Source organism: Thunnus thynnus, chromosome 23 (genome assembly GCF_963924715.1).
Source record: "Thunnus thynnus chromosome 23, fThuThy2.1, whole genome shotgun sequence".
Classification (NCBI taxonomy): Eukaryota; Metazoa; Chordata; class Actinopteri; order Scombriformes; family Scombridae; genus Thunnus; species Thunnus thynnus.
In genome coordinates this window covers 12,452,189-12,470,745 of record NC_089539.1, presented here as the reverse complement: position 1 = coordinate 12,470,745, position 18,557 = coordinate 12,452,189, and the positions used below count along the sequence as shown (strand labels likewise).

Here is an 18,557-nt window from a genome sequence, read left to right as displayed (position 1 = left end):
AGGACGTGAATTGCACATATTTGCTCCCCTACGAGGCTTTCAAGAAAAACCGCGGGGGGATCTGTTGTTGCAAATCACAGAGAGAGTGGAAATAGCAGATGGCCCGCAGGGGGAGTAAGGGACGGCACCAGGGGGAGAGGATGGCGAGAGGGAACTGACCAAATGAGTATTGGACATTGCCTCACATAACGTAGGAGGGGGGTTAGGATGGTCGAGTCCAGTGGAGGAGTTATTTGAAATGGTTGTGAAAAAAAGAAGGGAGAGTAAGAGGACAGATGACAGGTCCTAGCATGTTTGCAGCAGAAAACTTCCAGGGAAGACCACTGTCACTGGGGACAGGATACTGGGGATGTCAATAGTAGATGGACTGGTCACTGTGAGCGGGAAGGGGGGTTGTTTTGGCTGCCTGACGGAGCAACACGTGGGTGGACAGTACTGTATCAAATGTTTGCACGCAGCATTTTAGCCCCCTGAATATTTTAATGTAGAACAGTTGTCTGCGTTTCCATAAAAGGTTAAGATTGTCAATGTAGGAGACCTTATGGAAGTTGCAGGCCGCAGAGAGCCAAGTGTGCAGCCATCGTAGCTTGCTGAAACATCCGTAACCACGGCTCTAAGTGGGGATTGGACCGGATATGTAAATGTGATTCCCAGATTTGTTCAGAGTTTTTGAATAAGCGCACAAAGTCGGACTTAAGTAGCTCAGACTGGTGATTATGGATGTCATTGGTGCCAGCATGCACGATTATAATGGACATCTATAATAATGATTGATAGATACAAAACTAGATTTAACTCTTAGAGTTCAAGCTAGTTCTCGGATTTTACTTGAAGATGGTGGTGCCCAAGGGTTAGGGTTAGGGTTAGGGTTTGCAGTCGGCACCCAAAAGTAGGCAGCAGGGGGTTTCTTGTAGGTAAAGTTGTTCAAAATAACAATAAGCTGTTAGAACGGTATGTCACATGTAGAAACGCAACACGTGTTGTGGGATGATGTGATATTCATCATTTTAAAAGGTTAACCCACTGTTCTTCTTGCTTGCCAAGTACACACACTGATCGCTGTATAAAGTTTCCAGTTATCAGAGGGCTTTCATTGCAAAATGTTTTCAAGATCAGAGTCATCTGATCGTGTAGTGGTTTTGGCTCAATATAAAAAGCCAAGCTGAAAAAGTGAACTCCTGCCAGGTAAACTGTTGCACAAGGCCATTTATTAAATAAACCCTAAGAGTGGTTTCAGTGACCGATCACAGAAGGCGATACTGTCGTTACAATCAAGCATTCACATCAAGTGTACTCTAAGTTTTCCTTTGCGAGAACAAGCCAATTCAACTTCAATATTTTCTATTCATGAGGCAACAAAACCTCAATTCACTGACTACACTTATCTTAAAGTTAGTTTTTTGCTATAAATTGCCTTTATTCCAGATTGTGCTTCAATTCTGACAATATAAAGTACTGGCTCATTCAGTTTTTTTTTTACTTAGCTCATTTTACGTTGTTTTGTTAATGCATTTTTCATTGAAGTAATCTGTAATAATGCACTGTACCATGTTATTTGAATCTACCTTACCTCATATAGCTAATACAGACTATCACTCAAGTATCAATCAGCTGTTTTTTCATACTTCAGAATACACTCAAAGAATATCAATACATACTGAATCGGTGTTTAAAGAATCACTATCATATCAGGAAGTTTCTGCTGATCCCTATTCCTGCTAACAAGAGTAGTCATCATACACATAGCTGTATTACAGCACCGCCTATTTCTAGTGAGACGATGACAGTGGCTGCCAGTCTAGTCGGACTATGTTGCTGTTGGCTGTCAACATCTCCACTGTATGCGTGTGTGCGTGTGTGAGAAAGACAGAGATACCAATCACATCCTGCACCACACACAACAATTATTGCCAACCTGGTTGTACCATCTACAAATATTCAGTACGTGTGTGGACTGAAGTGTCAAGTGAGTTAACATGTAATATATGAGTCACGCTTTATTCCTGCTACATACAAATATACAAATAAAGCATTTAAAATGTGTGTCCTCGTGTGTTTGCTAGGCTTGTCTATGTGTGTGTGTGAGTGTGCGTGTGTATATCACTCTCAGCAGGCCTTAGTGTCAAGTTGCCAGCCAACAGATCAGCGATTCTGGAAACAGCGCTCCAGTCTGGCTCTGAGAGAGGAAGATGAGGCATGTGAGTGTGTGTGTGTGCGTATGTGTGTGTGTGTGGGAGGAGGGGTTGGTATTCGACCAGTGAGAGTGTGAAGAGTTTCCCTAGCTGTGTGCGTTTGTACGAGGGCTGCAGCACGCTCAAAATTTCAGGAATGACTCAACCGTGCAGCGCGTGCTCCTGTGGGTATTTATACGTGGTGAGGTGAGGAGGAACTCCTCTGGCTCTGTCCCTGGAGGGGTTGGGGGGGCGGAGGTACCCACTCACTGCTTAAGGACAATCCTCCACACCCCACAACCTCCTCCTTGTAAACAAAATACATAAACTGAATTTTTAAACAAGAGCCCAAATACAACACAGTTAAGAAAAAAACAAGAAAGACTTTCGGGCAGTCACGTGCAGAGCCCATTAGGTCTGTTCAGTCTCAGGCTCTGACTGAAATTATCAAAAATACTCTGATAACGTTCCCCAATCAAACACATGTAGATAACATATCCAGAGATCACGGGACTACAGTTTGTCTTAGACAACAGGTAACACTGAAAAACAGAATTCAGCACCTCTATTCTCCAGCTAACTGCACAATAGCTTAATTAAAGTTACATTAACATACAACATTAACAAAAAAATAATATACTTCTGATGCCCACTAGTTTTTACTTGGCCCTCTGCTGAAACTATGATAGACTGGTACTGAAACTAGTGCAATTCTTTCACAAACGTCAACTCAGCAAAGCAGCAGTGACAAACACAGTCTTTTTCACCAGCAAAACACCCGAAAAAGGAAAAATATGCAATTTCTGCTTCAAAGATAGAGCCGCAACTTCCATCATCCTATTCATCACATTTCACTTGCTCCATGATATTTAAGATATCCCAGCACATCACAAGATGTATGTAACAACTACTGGTTAATATTTGATGCCATTCTAATGAACAGTATTTTTTTTTTTTGTTCTGTTGATTGGCAGTCGACAAATTAATTGGCAACTATTTTTATAATCGATTGATCGTTTCAGTCACACCAAGATATCAAACATTCACTGACTCCAGTTTTTTATATGTGAAGACTTGATGCTTCTCTTTGTCACATATAATTGTAAACTGAATATATTTAGCTTTTGAACAAGAGGTCAACCATATCAAGTAATATGTCACCTTGGGCTGTGAGAACTTATTATGGACACTGTTCACTATTTTATGACATTTTGTACACAAAATTATTAAAAGAGAAATCAACGGCCAACTTAATTGATACAGAAAACAACTGTTAGTTGCAACCTAAATAGAGGATACATATCGTAGTTGTCAACACTCATTACAGGTTTATTTAATACGTATGACCTCACTGATAAGAAAAACCGAATGGCAGCACTAATAAATGGTAATATATGTGAAAAGTAGTTAAAACAGAAATATCCTGTCATCCTTAATACTGTAGCGCATGGGTGGTATTTCTTCCCAACAATAACAACAACAACAACAACAACAACAACCCATCATCGTGACAGCGTTGTGTGTATTAATGTAACTTCCTCACCTTCTTTGCGGAGCTTCACGGCTTCACCGAGGCAGTAAAGCTCTTTGTCGCTGTTCTCCAAGGACGAGTCTGCGTCTGGGTAGACAAAAACAGACACTTACAAACACGCAGGAGCATTCACAACAAACTTTGGGGCCATGCGTTGGAGCCATGCTGGTCTGAGGCTGGCTGTCGGGTTAGCATTAGCTTGCTAGCGCCTGAGCTGGCTTCCTGAATCAAGTGGAGCTGTCAAAGCTAACAAACTTACACCTGGACAGTTGCGGGTTTCATTTTACTGCTCGCGTCAACCGCACAAACTCCGCACTGTAACGGTTAGCTTTGTCCACTTCGTCTGTGCACGTCTGCCAAAGCAACCTATTAATATTGCATTTCGTGGTGATATTTTTTGACAGTTACTTTGCTGCGCTTTGACAGACCCTGCATGGTGGAGGAGCTTAACTCAACTCAATCACAGACAGTTGGACCACGCACTTCCCGACAGTTTGTCCGCAAAAACAACAACGCTACCGACGTGCGAACTTACTGTCAACAAAACGTAATTTAGCCGCACTGACGAAGGAAGACCAAGGCTCGCAAAGGAAGGTATCCGGACTTGGTATTTGGCGATCCAGTGTCGCCATTGCTCTTCCTTCTTGTTGCTTTGCTGAGAGCCGTTTTTTCCTCTCTCTCCTTCTCGCACGCAGCAGCAGGCGAAAAACGAAAGAACGAGATACGCTGACGTCACTGTCGGCACGCTTCGGGCTCGTTCGGCATCGGTCGGACACAGGGCGGCTATTCACGAGTTCAAAAGTTCAGTTTGCAGGTACAGCTGAAAGCCTCTTAATATTACACAGGGTGCTCACCGTCGGACAGTAACAAGGTCACATGAGAGCACATTAGGAAAGATTAGAAATTACATTTTTTTTTAAATAAAATAAAAAGAGAAGAATACAAAAACAGTCATAATGTACTTGGCCTGTGTGTAATAATAATAATAATAATAATAATAATAATAATAATAATAATAATAATATCTTTATTCATATTGCACTTGTCAAAATAAATGTTACAAAGTGCTTCACAAGGCAATAAAAATAGAACAGATTAAATGAGTAGAGACAGTAAGAATAACTATTAAGACAGTGCTAAGGTAGATCAAGAACAAATAAAATAGTAGAATATTACTGAGGTGAAACAAGGTGATAAAATCCATTTATAAATATAAATTTTAATGGAAGAATGGTGGTCATCCCTCCAGAAGAGTTTGAGAGACTTGTTGAATCAATGTCAAGGTTGAGGAACACCATTCTTCAAAAAAATATTCCCTCATTTGGTGTTTTGATGATGATGGTGGAGAGCGCTGTCTAACATGTCAGTTCAAAATTTCCCACAGGTATTCAACTGGGTTGAGATCTGGTGACTGCGAAGGCCATAACATATGATTCACATCATTTTCATACTCATCAAACCATTCAGTGACCCCTTGTGCCCTGTGAATTGGGGCATTGTCATCGTGGAAGAGACCACTCCCATCAGGATAGAAATGTTTCATCATAGGATTAAGGTGATGACTCAGAACAACTTTGTATTGATTTGCAGTGACCCTTCCCTCTAAGGGGACAAGTGGACCCAAACCGTGCCAGCAAAATGCCCCCCACAGCATAACAGAGCCACCTAATCCCCTCACTGTAGGGGTCAAGCATTCAGACCTGTACCAGTTTTTCCTTTAATTTGTCACCCATTCATATCTACACAGAAACAAATATATGTGTGTAGAAGCATACACACACACACTCAACATTGGTACATTACAAGAATGCCATCCTAAAAGAGTAGGTTCACAGATTTGAACACAGTCTGATGTCTATAGGAAGTGCATTGCAGAGTTTCGGGGGGCCTGACAGCAAAAGCCTGATCCCCTTTGGTTAAAAAATTGGACCTGTGAACATTGAGGAGTAACTGCTTAGATGATCTAAGATCACATTCAGGTTCATAGAATTTTAAGAGGTCTGTTATATATTCTGGGGCCAGTCCAAGTTGGGCTTTAAAAGTAAGTAATAAAATTTTTTAATCAACTCTGAAATGTAAAGGGAGCCAGTGCAATGATGCTAAAACAGGTGTAATGTGATCCCCTTTCTTAATACCCAATAAAAGCCTGGCAGCTGAATTCTGGACCAGTTGTAGGCGTGACAATTGCTTCTGACTAAGGCACGAGTACAGAGAGTTGCAATAGTCAAGTCTGGAAACGATAAAAGCATGTATGACCTTCTCCAAATCACTGAAGGACAGAAAAGGTTTAATTTTGGAGATGGTTCTCAATTGTAAAAAGAAACACATTTGGACAACTTTCTTGCCTGTTCCTCAAAGGTGAGGTTAGAGACAAATATAACCCCTAAACTTCTAGCAGAATGTGTTTTATAGGGAGCTAGAGAGCCCAGCTGGTGCTTGAGCTGCTCAGCTGCGCAGCGTGGACCAATTAGTAGTACCTCTGTTTCATTACTGTTAAGCTGCAGGTAGTGTTGATACATCCACTCTTTAATTTCACTTAAACAGTTTTGCAGGTAGATTAGGCTATTTGGGTCATTTGGGGTGATGGGTATATACAGTATATCTGGGTATTGTCTGCATAACAGTGGTAGGACACATTATGTCTTTGCATTATGTGACCTAATGGGAGCATATATATTGAGAAAAGGACTGGACCCAGAATAGAACCTTGTGGCACCCCACAAGTAATATAAGTAGAGAAAGATGAGGAGTTACCAAGCAGTACTGAGAGTGTTCTATAAGAAAGATAAGATTTAAACCAGTTAAAAGCATGACCTGAGATACCTACTCAATCCCTCAAATGATTTAAAAGAGAAAAGCTCATGATCTATTGTATCAAAAGCAGAGCTGATGTCAAGAAGAACTCAAATCAAACAGAGGCCTGCATCTGTGTTTAAAAGAAGGTCATAGTCACTTTAAGGAGAGTTGTCTCTGTGCTGTATATAAAGTGAAAGCCTAATTGAAATTTAAACTGATTGAAACTTTTGATAAAAATGGCATCTTAGATATAGGCCTATAGTTGGCTGGATTAACAGGGTCAAGGTTAGATTTTTTAAGAGGGGTTGTATCACAGCATGTTTAAAACTGGATGGAAAGTTTCCAGTGATTAGAGAGCTATTAATAATAGAAACAATGGAGGGACCCACAGGATCAATAATCTATTTGAGATCATGTGTCAGGTGTGTATCTAGATTGCAGGTTGTTGATTTTATCCCTCTTATCATTTCCTTTAAGTTCACAACAGACTTGAGCTCAAAGTTAGAGAAAACTGGCAGCTTTGAAGGTACAACAGAGACAGCGTAAGTCAGTTGAATGACATTGGCTCTGATGTCTATGATCTTTCTATGAAAATACATGCTTGGTAGGTGAAGAAGGATTGACGACACGATTGATAGTATTGCATAACATTGTGTAGGGCACAGTATCAGCATCATGGCTTGATTTTTGTGTCCACAGATCTTATGCACATCCCTGGATATGATGACGATACAGAATGGAGACTGCAGGCCATATGCCTGTTGCTATGACTGGAAAATGTTGTTATTTAATGAAGGTAGCAATATTAATATTGGTATTGATTTAATTGGTCTGGTCTCAGCACAAAGCATACAGTATACCAGGCAAATGCCCTTAATATGCAAGGGATCTATGCTATCTGTACTATTGTGAAATAAGGTGGCAATTTGCCTTTTTTTAAAAAAAAATATATATATATAAAAATAAATAAGAAGTGGCTGGAATTAACATGTGAATGAACTGCACACTGCTGTGCCTTTTTATGGTGTGTCTTGAGGCGGAAAACATTAGACGTGGGCCCTTGTTTGAGTTAAAAAAAAAAAAGAAAGAAAGAAAGAAACGCACCAGTGCTAGATTTAACTCTTCTTTCTGCTTCATTAAAACAATATAGTACTATTATGCTTGCCAGAATGTTGCAAAGTAATAATGGATTTTGGAAAGAGGAGGTCAAAGCTATTAATAACAGTAAAACTGCTTTACCAACATTACGGGGTTAGTAGCCCAGATGACATTTTAAGGTTAAAGCTGCAGCATTACAGTGACTTGTTCAGTTGTGCACACAGCAAAAAGTTTATTGTTTTATGCTAGTTTCACTAAAATGTCACTAAAAATTCACTAAAAGTGAAGTCTGAATTGTGTAGCAACATTGTGCATGTGAGGTCAGAGGTTGGACACCACAAGTGCCCAGAGACTGGGGTCTTTCAAGAAGCTACAAGATGTCCCTAGCAAAATGTATGGGATTATATTCTTTTAAATTATGACACAAGTTTAATCCCATACAAAATGTATAATTTGACTTTAATTGTAGCTTCCAAAATATAACTTTATATAATATAACTAACAGCATTAAATGGGGATTCTTGGGACATGTCAATAGACCTTATAACAATGTCTCAGTTCTATTCAAGTGTCCCAAAAGACCCTTTTCAAGGAAGACCTTTTTAACGTCATACCAGGAAAAGCACAGGCGCAATTCATAACATGAGTCATCGCTGAATTCCATTTACGTGGGCAGGTTTCAGGAACCCTCGTGTTGTGCACGCTGGATGGTTTTCTGTGACACCTAAATGGAAAAGAGCCATCGATAATGCTATTAGTAACATCTGTGCTTTTCCTGCTATGACAAGTAATAATGCATTCTGTTAAAAAATAGGTCTTTAAGTCATGACAGTGTGTCAGTGAGTCAGCATGCACAATAGCAAGACTCTAAAACTAAGCAGCTAAATAGGCTCCAGCCAACGTTAATTCATTATATGAATTACACCTGTGATTTTCCTACTGCTGCATGTCAAAATGTGTTTAAATCCTACCACACATTGCAGTCATATAAATAGGATGTTGAAGTAAATAAAAAAGTATAGATATGACAAGTGACTTTAATTGAGAAACTAAATTCTCTGAATTCTCCTGATCAATCAGTTTCATTGAGCTCAAGGTTTCCCCAAGACGTTATACAGCAGGCTTCTTTGAGTGTCTTGAGTAGTAAAGCGCATGGCACTACATTGCCCTCTTGCGGCTGAAAACAGAAGCTGCACTTCATGTGCAAAATCAGGCTGAATGGTGGTAGCGCATGGAACCATCTACGTTTCAAGAAACTTGACGTAAACCACAATGTTTCTCTGATAATATTGAAGCAAGTGGTCTTTTGGATACCATTTTTATTCACAGATGCACCACAGCAGTTATATTGTACAGCTGCATATCTTTACCTCATCTGAATGAAACGTCCACAGGTGCAGATAATCACCACAAATCTAGGAAAAAAAAAAAAATCCAGGTGGGATTAAGCACTCACTCTCTCACCCACACTCTCACATACTGTAAATGTCCCACTTCATGGCAAATGCATTACTGTCTGGTGTTATAAACCCTGAACAGAACTAAAGAATCTAATGCATAAACGCCAATGATCACATGACACAACAAGCACATTTTCTTTTTAGCTTTATCAGAATGAGAGCAAGAGAGTCATATGAGGGTGAAGATACAGTACAGAGGAAATGATAGATTTAAATTAGGGCAAGGAAATGACCTTGATTAGTTTATGCTGTTGTGTCAAATCAGGTCTGATTCATATTTGCGCATGTGCACACACACACACACACACACACACACACACACACACACACACACACACACACACACACACACACACACACACACACACACCAGTCCATACACACTTATAATCATTTGTGGTTGAAGGCAATGCTTCCTGTCTTCCTCATATTGTACACAAACCAGCACAGTTATCTATTCTTCAGCTCTCTCTTTCTCTGTCACTCTCATACATGCACAGAATAACTCGACCACGATGTTCTGACAAACCTAAAAATAAAAAGTACTGTTAATAATAATAATCTTTTTTTTTTTTTTTATCATAAATGCTTCTACAGCTTTAAATGCTTTCACTCTTGTTTAACCTTTTATTCCCACCAGATTTGATCACTACAGACCAGTTGAATCCAAACAGTTATAATTCTGTATATTTAACTTTAGATGTTTAAATCTGCAAATATAAAAACACATGTATGTGCACACATACAGTACATACAACCACACACAAACAGGGAAATCACCAAAGAGATCAATGAAAAAAAAAATCATTCATTTTTATTGCAAAAACAAAACAAAGGCACATTGAAATTTTGCATGTCACAGAGTGGATGTATATCTCTTGAATGAGACGGTTTGGCAGGTTAAATGCATATGAATCATTGACAAAGCTATAGCTGGTTGGATGATGATTACAAGAGTGCAGAGGCATAACCAGTACACCCCGCATGCTCGTTGCTTCATTTAACTTTGTCCTTGGGTAAAGTTAAATGGATCTACATCAACCCGCTTACATTTTTACAATATCAAAAGGCAACAGACATAAAAGAAAAACACAATCAGGAATTACTTCAACTAACCTTCTACATACTATGTACTGAAAATGAAAAGTAAAACAACAAAAAATACCAACGGAAAATGAAGACGGACTGGTTTGAATGACAACAAAATAAATCATTTAATACCACATGGCGATATTTAATGAGTTTAATTTGGGAAGAAAAGAATAGAGCTTTGGCAGATTGTAGTGTTTAACAGTAATGGAAAATAAGTAAAGAAGTCACTAATACATTCAACATGATGACAAAAAAAAAAAAAAAGATTTTTTTTTAAATCATGGAAGGATTTAACCTTCAGCTGGTACCTTAATAGAGACTAAACAACTCAAAGCCTGAAACTGGAAGATTTCAAACCTTGGAGGCACTCACATGGCAAGATTTTCCTGAACTAATTAAGTTCCCAACTCTCAATCAAGTATTCTTTAGAAATGTACACACTCACAGTGCTTTGAGTGGCATCATAAAAGCATATTAAGCACCATATGAGAGCAGAATGTACAAACTAGGAACAACTTCAACATCTTTCACTAACTTGTCTGCTTCTTCATCTACATCTCATCCTTGGTGCTAACTGATATATACTTATTTTAATGAGTAAAGAATAATGCCTTCATCAGTGTATACATTTCTGCACTCACACTATTGCAGACAGGAGGAAAATTAAAAAATGTGATTGTTTTAGCCACTAGGTGGCAAACGGTGTAACTGTGAGAGAGTCAATGAATGAATGAATGAATATTTGAGTGCATACACAAACGCTTTTAATCTAAAAACATACAAAACGTGCAATAAGTCCACACATTTAAGACATACGCAAATGTATGGCTCAATATTAACGCCAATATCAAATTTATGCAATATACTGTATGTCAGTAATATACAGTACAATGAATGTAATTTTCTGATATGATAATAAGGTATAGAGATTCATAGTGCACTACAGACAACATTACCTCTCTTTCACCCTGAAAATCGTGATCACATTTATATACTTATTGCGACAGAAAATTAAATCAACAAAGTACCTTACATTCATCAGCATATAATTAAGCAAAACAATTTCAACCAGTATTCTAAAATGGGAACAGGGAAGTGAGAGAACCGCTAGACTTTGTGAGCCATAACGCTGCTATAAAGCTCAAGTTGTGAACACATTTGGTCATTGTCTGCACGTCTATCTGCTTACTAAAGCATAAGAAACCATCTTGGTGTTGTTGTAAGCAGGCACAAATAAAGGTTTTGACATACTAATTGCATTGGTGTTGCTATAGTATACATGGAACAGGTAAAAATAAAACATAAAAGCTAATCTACACATGAAATATAGGTATCATGCCTCCTTCTCCTTGTACTGCCACCCCTGCAGGGTTGCTTTCGCCCTATAGAGAATATTTTTGGGGAAATTTACATGTCTTTCAGAACTGTTCTTAACAGTTAAAGTGTACCATGAATGTGCAGGGCATGATATGGGTTCTAAAATGCCAATTCAACTCTCCTATGACTTGTAGCATTGTAGGACAGCTGCTACTGTGCTGAAAAGGTCCAAATCCAAGACAACAGCTTTTATATTGATCATCTACCAATTTATCTTTCATCTCCTTGTCTTCACAGAGCATTATGTGTGTGTGCATGTGTGTGTGTACCTGTGCTCTAACTGTGTCTGTTTCCGAGTCTGCTTGTGTCTGTCTCCTCTGTGTCTGGGGTTACTTGTGTGTGCGTGTGTGTTGCAGTGTGTGTTGTTAGATGGGCGCAGGGACCTGTTGCCTTCCAGGTCCGGGTGGGGAGGAGAATTTCTGAGAGTGCCAGCGGGTCTCCTTGTACACAAACCAGGCATTGCCCGCCCACACAAACATGTTGAGGTAGCCAAACACCTAGAAGAATGAGAACAGGAAAAAAGTATAGTTAAATATTACTAAAAAAATTTTTTTTGAACTCTTGAAAACAAAAAGAAAATATATCCGACAGTGTGTGGACTCACACTGTGGCCACATTTGTGTTCATTCCAATGAATTTGCTTTGGACTTGTGACACAGGAAATACCGAGTAGAGCACAGCAATAGTGTCTGAGGAAAATGAAAGTTGTTATTGCTCAGTGTCTCATGACTGCGAGTCAGGCTGCTTGATGTTTATGATGCAGTCTGCTAGCATACTATTACATAAACTGGGGTGATGAGACCCTGCCAGATGATCAATGACTCTATAATTTCAACTGGTCAAATTCACAGGCTAGAACCAAACAGATGAGCTCATCATCAGAATTGGTTTTAAATGGAAATGAATTAATCTTTTTTGTTTCTTCTCACCACTGAGATGTTGAGCGTCCGCATGTTGGCGAACTCCGTGACCTCACAGGTGATGTTACTCCCCTTGCAGAGTGCCAGCGTGGCGCTGATGCCATCGGTGTCCGTGGCATCCTTCACGTTCTGCAGGCCCTTTGCCCAGGCGGATGAACACACCAGCCACAGGAACACCAGGGCCGCTGTGATCATAAAATCCTGGAAATAAGAGTGGATGCGTGAGAAATTTCAGATCTAATACTTCATCCGTTTCAGGATTTGATTTAAGTTTAGATCAATACTCACAAAAATGGGTCCAAAGTCAGAGTCCTTGTAGACGTGCATGTAGCCCAAGTAAACCAACAGAGCCACCATGCTATACAGGAAGCAGATGATGGCAACACCCACGAAGAACTCCGACGAGGAGGCCGAGTCTCCCACCATGTGTGTCGCCGTGACGGAGTGATTACAAATAGTGGTGTTTCCCTCAATGAGTGGGACCTGGCTTAACCTGACCACAACACAAGGGGGGAAGATTTAAATAATCATTTACTGTTGTGATTTAACGGTCATTCCTTCACACGCTGCCCTAGAATTGATTTATTATCTGTGAAGATGAAATCAATCAGTTAACAGATGACTAGCGACATTTCAAAGCTGAGCCCGACGTGATGGAACGTGCTGGAATTCTCACCTAAATGGGTAGTGAAAGTTGGCGTTGAGAGTTTCGTTCCTGCCATCGCCACAGAAGAGAGATATGATGTTCCTCCCTGAGAACCCGCCACAGCTTCCAAAAGCAAATATGGCTGTGAGCTATTTGGACAGACAAAAGAGGGCAGGAGATAAGGAGATTTGTTAAACAGGAAGGGGTGATTTTATGACGACAGACTGATTGTTAAATGCAAACCATACTTAAGCAAATCATAACTACACAAAGGTACAGCACAGTTTGAAAGCACAGTATAACTTCACCAGAACTTAACACCCAGAACAAAGATGGCAACTGAAAAGATCTTTTGTTTATAGGAAGGTAACATTTTCAAGGATTTAATAAATCCTGATTAATGAGTGAATCGAGGAATTAACTTTTTACTGTCTGAAGATAAAAGCAAATCTGTTGAAATAAAATACAATAAAATGAGGCTTGCAGAGTGGCTACTCTAATGCTGCCATTCAGCTATTGAATTTTTTCTTGCAGGGGCAGAAAAGCATCTGATTCAGCGTGTAGGCCATGTGACACTAATACTCTCCTTAAAACCAACACATGCTGAATTCTTTTAGTCAGAGTGGCTGCGACTAAGCTTAACCCTCACGCTGCAGTGGGTGAAACACTGATCATATAATTTGATGGGTATTAACCTCAGTCCGACTCACACCGATATCGATTTCCTGACATTTAAGAGTAGAAAAGAAGATCTGGCAAGAAAATGTGCAACATAGTTTACAGTATTCTGTAGAAATGATTAAAGTTGTCAACAGTTTTCACAGCTTCATATTGCTTCATATCAAGATAACATGTCATCAGCCTTTCAGTGCAACAGACAGCTGCACTACAGAGCAGCACTAGTTCAAAGATACCATCACAGAATTGAGCCAAACACTGAGCAACTGTCTTGCTTAAGTCAGCAGCTATCTTGAACTCTTTTTAACACATTGCCTTGAAAACTCTACTGAAAAGAGTTTCTCTGATCATGTAAACTTTAAAGGATGGGTTCAACATTTGCTTCGCTGCCAAGAGTTAGAGGAGAAGATTAACACTGCCTTCATAACTGTTGGTGCAGAGTGTAGCTGGGTCTGGCAGCCAGTTGGCTTAGCTTAGCATAAAGACGGAAAAACTAGCTAGCCTGGCTCTGTCCAAAGGTAAAAAAAATCTGCCTACTGACACCTCTAAAGCTCACAAATTAACATTTTATATCTTGTTTGTTTAATTGTTACAAAAACCGAAGTGTAAAAATGACAAGTTGTGGTTTTACATGGGGTTATGAGCAGGACTATTTCTCTGGAGGCAGTGACTTCCTGGAGTCTTGTTGTCACTGTGAGGTTGCCAGGAAACCAGCGAAAACTCTTGCAACAATGTTTTTTTAAATATATATTTTTGGCCATTTTATGTGTTAATTAGACAGTGACAGTTGAGGGATAACAGGAAATAGAGTCAGGGCAAAGATTCACAGCTGGAAAGGAACCACAGATGTTGCGGTTACGTGGCATGTGTCTTAACTAGTAGGCTACCATGACACGATGTGCAACTAAACACTTGAAAATGCTTCAAGGTATTTTTATTATACTGTAGCAGACAGCAGGCAGTGGACAAGATCACATAGCATGACAAAGGTTGTGATATTTGATTGAGATCACACATTGAAAGGTGATGACACACACAAAATAATCTCTAAAAAAAAAAAAAACACATTTCAACCGGCTTCTTAAATTCTGTTTCATCAGCACAACTGTGTCACACATACTCATAAAATGCTTACAAAGGGGCGGCTCAACTTTTAGCCTTAAGGTTTACACCACAAGACCCACGTGCACACACACACATACTGTACATTTACACACACACACCCACACCTCGAGGCCTCTCTCCAGATGTTTCTCCAGATGTCACTGGCTGCCACTTCCTGTTTTTCTGGCGAGACACCACAGTAAGCTACTTTGCTCGCGCTCTTGTTTCACCGTAACACTTCCATTACGAGGTCATGGAGCCACAGCATGAACAACTGTAACAAGCATGCAGCAACCAAACACACACACAGATTTTAAACTGAGCATAAATAACAGAAAGCACAAACAGTGCCTGACACTAGAGTAGTCAGTCATGCTTCCAGTATTAGTCTGTGATAGAAGTTAGAGGTATGTGTGGATAGCTTCTGATAAGGACCTGTAATCTGACTTTAGCTGTAAAAAAAAAAGACAAATATCCTCATCAATCTGAAATATAACAACCAGAATAATCAGCAGTGTTCCCTCTAGTTCTTACACAGAGGTCATTGAGTCCAGGTCAGTCCGACCAAACCAAAAATCCAGCAGAGCTTGTGTCCATTTTGCCACTAAGTTTCCTTCAGAAACCCAGAAAAACCTGGCTCACCCTCCAAAAAACAGAGAAACAGCTTCATCATCACAATCCAGCATGTTGAGTAAAGGACGCAGCCTCACAGCGTTTGTTACTCCAAAGCCCTTCTTCCTGTTTAAGATAGTATCTCTGGAGGTATGAATGTTTAAACCAAACCACTTCTGTGCCATGTAAACAAGCTTTTTCATTTGGGTCACTCAGAAATGTACAAGCTAGATGGACGTGGTGATCCAGTGTGGAGGTGGCGAACCATTCAGCCATAACTCAGAAATAATATCATTAACTTCCATTTCCACAGTAGTGCATTATTTTAACATTATTACAGTTACATTATTCACTAATGAACGTGTTGCTAGGCATGTGTACACCTGCTTCATTTTAAAAACTTTGCAGTGACAAGTTGAGCTTGTTATCTTGGTTACGTTGAAGATTATATTCAAATGTTTGTAACTGAAAGTGAAGTGTACAGATATTAAAAAAAAGTATGAAGTGCAGCAATGAAACAAATGTGCCCATGCATCACTTTTTTATATCTATATTATTATTTGTATCTCAGATATGGCATGGCAACCTAATAGTAGCTAATCAGCCTTTAGGTTGTTGTATAGATGTGATGATTATGACTTAGATAATGCAATAAAATATGTTTTTTAAATAATACATTTCCTAAGAATTTTTTATCAGTTGGATAAACCGACTAACAAAAATAAGACAAGTCTAGAATTCATATTTTTAAAAGTGATATTTTGTACCAATAAAAAGTTTATGTTCGCTCAACTATTTATTTGTATCCATCTGTGCTGATGTTTCAAACTCTTGGATGTGCTTGATTATATTTTATATACAGTAGATATTACTACACACTATTGCACTATTGTGTGGGTTGGACCCCTGCATTAGCACATACAGCAGGACATTCCAAGTAGGGCGGCAACTAACAATTATTTTCCTTATCGGTAAATGTGCTGATTATTTCCTCCTCTAATCAATTAATCATTTGTCTGTAAAATGTCAGTAAATATTTTTTTAAAAAGATCATAATTTCTCAGTCAAAGGCAATATCTTTAAATATCTTGTTTCGTCTGACCAACAGTCCAAAGCCCAAAAGTATTCAGTTCGCTATCATGTATGACAAAGAAAAGCCCTGAATCTTCACATTTGAGAAGCAGAAACAAGCAAATTTCTGGCATTCGATCGATTCAATCAATTAACGGTTGCAGTACGAGCATAAATGAGCGGATGTGTGCACACAATTTATCATCTATGCCCTTTTGAATAAGAAAATAAGTTGTGTTAAATAAGTGTTACATAAGGCCAACACAGTTATACACACTCACTCACTCACACAGAGCATTGTCCTGAGTCAGATGACTGGGTGTTTCTGTGGCTCTATAGCTCTGGATGTGTGTGTGTGTGTGTGTGTGTGTGTGTGTATTATGAGAAAATAGAACAGCTGAGAGAAACTGTAGCTGAGTTGCATTACCCACACTGGATTCCTCTGACCCAGTTGCTGATTACTGGACTTTCAGTGAGAAACTGTTACATGTTCTCTCATGACAGACAAACTGTGTGTGTGTGCGTGTGCGTGTGTGTGTGTGTGTCAGCAGACAAAATATATCAACTGTCTACACAGTTATTCAGAGGTAAATTATTGGTGAGAGACGCATTAATCTATAACTGTTTGTTATTTGAAGGGCAGGCCCATGCAACCAGCAAATCCATCTGCAGTGGACACACTTTACCTTTACCCTAACTTTTTGTTCGTCCAATCAAATTCAATCTATGAATATTAAAGCTATAAATTCACAATGTTCAAGGTAGTAAACAGATGCAGACAGACAAGTCAAGATAAATGAAAATATTTTTGAGAAAATCCTAAATTGGTCATAAATAAATTTGCAGAAAACCGTAAGCTGCTGATATATAAAAGCTTTTATCCTTTGTATGAAAGTGTGATTAACTTATTTTAATTTTTGGGGTGTTTACTAACAATTTTTCCATCTTTATCTCTCACAAATACCCCCAACACAGATGACTTCAGTGACTTTTTTGAAGGAATGTGATGAAAATCGCTTAGGAAAGGGGAAAAAAGACCAAAAGAAAAGAAGTGGACCTCCCTGTCCTCTGGGTATGACACACACACATACACACACACACACAAACACACACATACACTCACTCACACACACACTCATATATATCTAACTTACCCACTCCACCAGTTTAACGAAGCCCAGCGGCTCCTTCAGCGGTGACAAGTTCAGCCGAAATCCGGTCATCATGGTTTTGCTTCAGGTCCAAAATCTTTATCCAGTTGTTCTTAACTGTGGATGTTGGTCCAACAGGGAGGAAAAAGGGGGAGGGTTTTTTTTTTGACAGAATGACGTGGTTTTACTGCCAACGCTGCAAAAAATGACGACTTTAAGTTATTTAAAGTGAGTCTTAGAGTCCAACTTTGCGCCAAATAGATTGAAAACGTCTACTATGAATGTGAAATCACCACACTCAATGAAAATACAGTTTCAGAACTTTTCATAAAAGATGTTAACGGAAAAATAATAAGTGGTAGGTGGATATTTTTTGCAGTGTAGCTTGAAAAACTGAAGCTCTGCTTGGTTGGTGATGCGCGCAGGCGATGTAGCGGATAAAGCGCGGAAAGTGTGCCAAATTTGCGTTTTGCTTTCGGTAAGAAGCGTCATGTAGGTTTAGTTACAGGAAAGGGATGCTAAATGAAAAAGCGTCACCTTATCCAATGGGTTCCACACTATTGCAAGAAAGTTTGTCTTTTCTTTTACTGGACTGGAAAAAAAAAGTTAGTCCAGCTGTCAAATACCAGAAAGACAGCTTAAAATAATACGCAGCTACTATGTAAGCAGTTGATTACCAAATACAATACATGCGCAGAAGGGGATTCGGATCCACATGAAAGTTATAGTGGACTCCAACAAGTCTCGAGTAGGCAAAAGGCATCGGAAGTGTCCTACAGTGAGGTTTCATTGGACCAGGCTGCAGTTACTGCGTGTGTGACGCCTCTTTGCTTGCTGACTGGGTCATATG

The 18,557-nt window shown here is 39.3% G+C and overlaps 2 protein-coding genes across 2 annotated transcripts in view; both read right to left on the bottom strand.

The window, feature by feature from the left end:
- The window catches only part of atxn7l1 (ataxin 7-like 1), a 36,638-nt gene extending 32,225 nt beyond the window's left edge, over window positions 1-4,413 (bottom strand). The window contains exons 1-2 of the mRNA XM_067582543.1: window positions 4,238-4,413; window positions 3,715-3,789 (exon numbers count right to left, since the gene is read on the bottom strand). Of these exons, the coding sequence (XP_067438644.1) occupies window positions 3,715-3,789; window positions 4,238-4,334 (172 nt within the window). The 5' untranslated portion in view covers window positions 4,335-4,413. The remainder of the gene's footprint in view (window positions 1-3,714; window positions 3,790-4,237) is intronic.
- A 5,431-nt stretch (window positions 4,414-9,844) lies between these two features.
- sypl1 (synaptophysin-like 1) lies at window positions 9,845-18,438 on the bottom strand. The gene is made up of 5 exons (XM_067581690.1): window positions 17,711-18,438; window positions 13,122-13,240; window positions 12,734-12,938; window positions 12,455-12,646; window positions 9,845-12,022 (listed from the first exon to the last, which is right to left on the bottom strand). Exons 1-5 carry the CDS (start codon window positions 17,780-17,782, stop codon window positions 11,891-11,893), a joined length of 720 nt encoding a protein of 239 aa, XP_067437791.1. The 5' UTR covers window positions 17,783-18,438; the 3' UTR covers window positions 9,845-11,890.
- Between the last annotated feature and the right edge of the window lie 119 nt (window positions 18,439-18,557).

Bases quoted from the DNA above. Each gene is read 5' to 3' on its own strand.
- sypl1 (XM_067581690.1), bottom strand. From the start codon at position 17,782: ATGATGACCGGATTTCGGCTGAACTTGTCACCGCTGAAGGAGCCGCTG. The intron at 13,241-17,710 runs GTAAGTTAGATA...CTGTCCAAATAG, and splicing joins TCGTTAAACTGGTGGAGTGG to CTCACAGCCATATTTGCTTT. The intron at 12,939-13,121 runs GTGAGAATTCCA...TGTTGTGGTCAG, and splicing joins AACTTTCACTACCCATTTAG to GTTAAGCCAGGTCCCACTCA.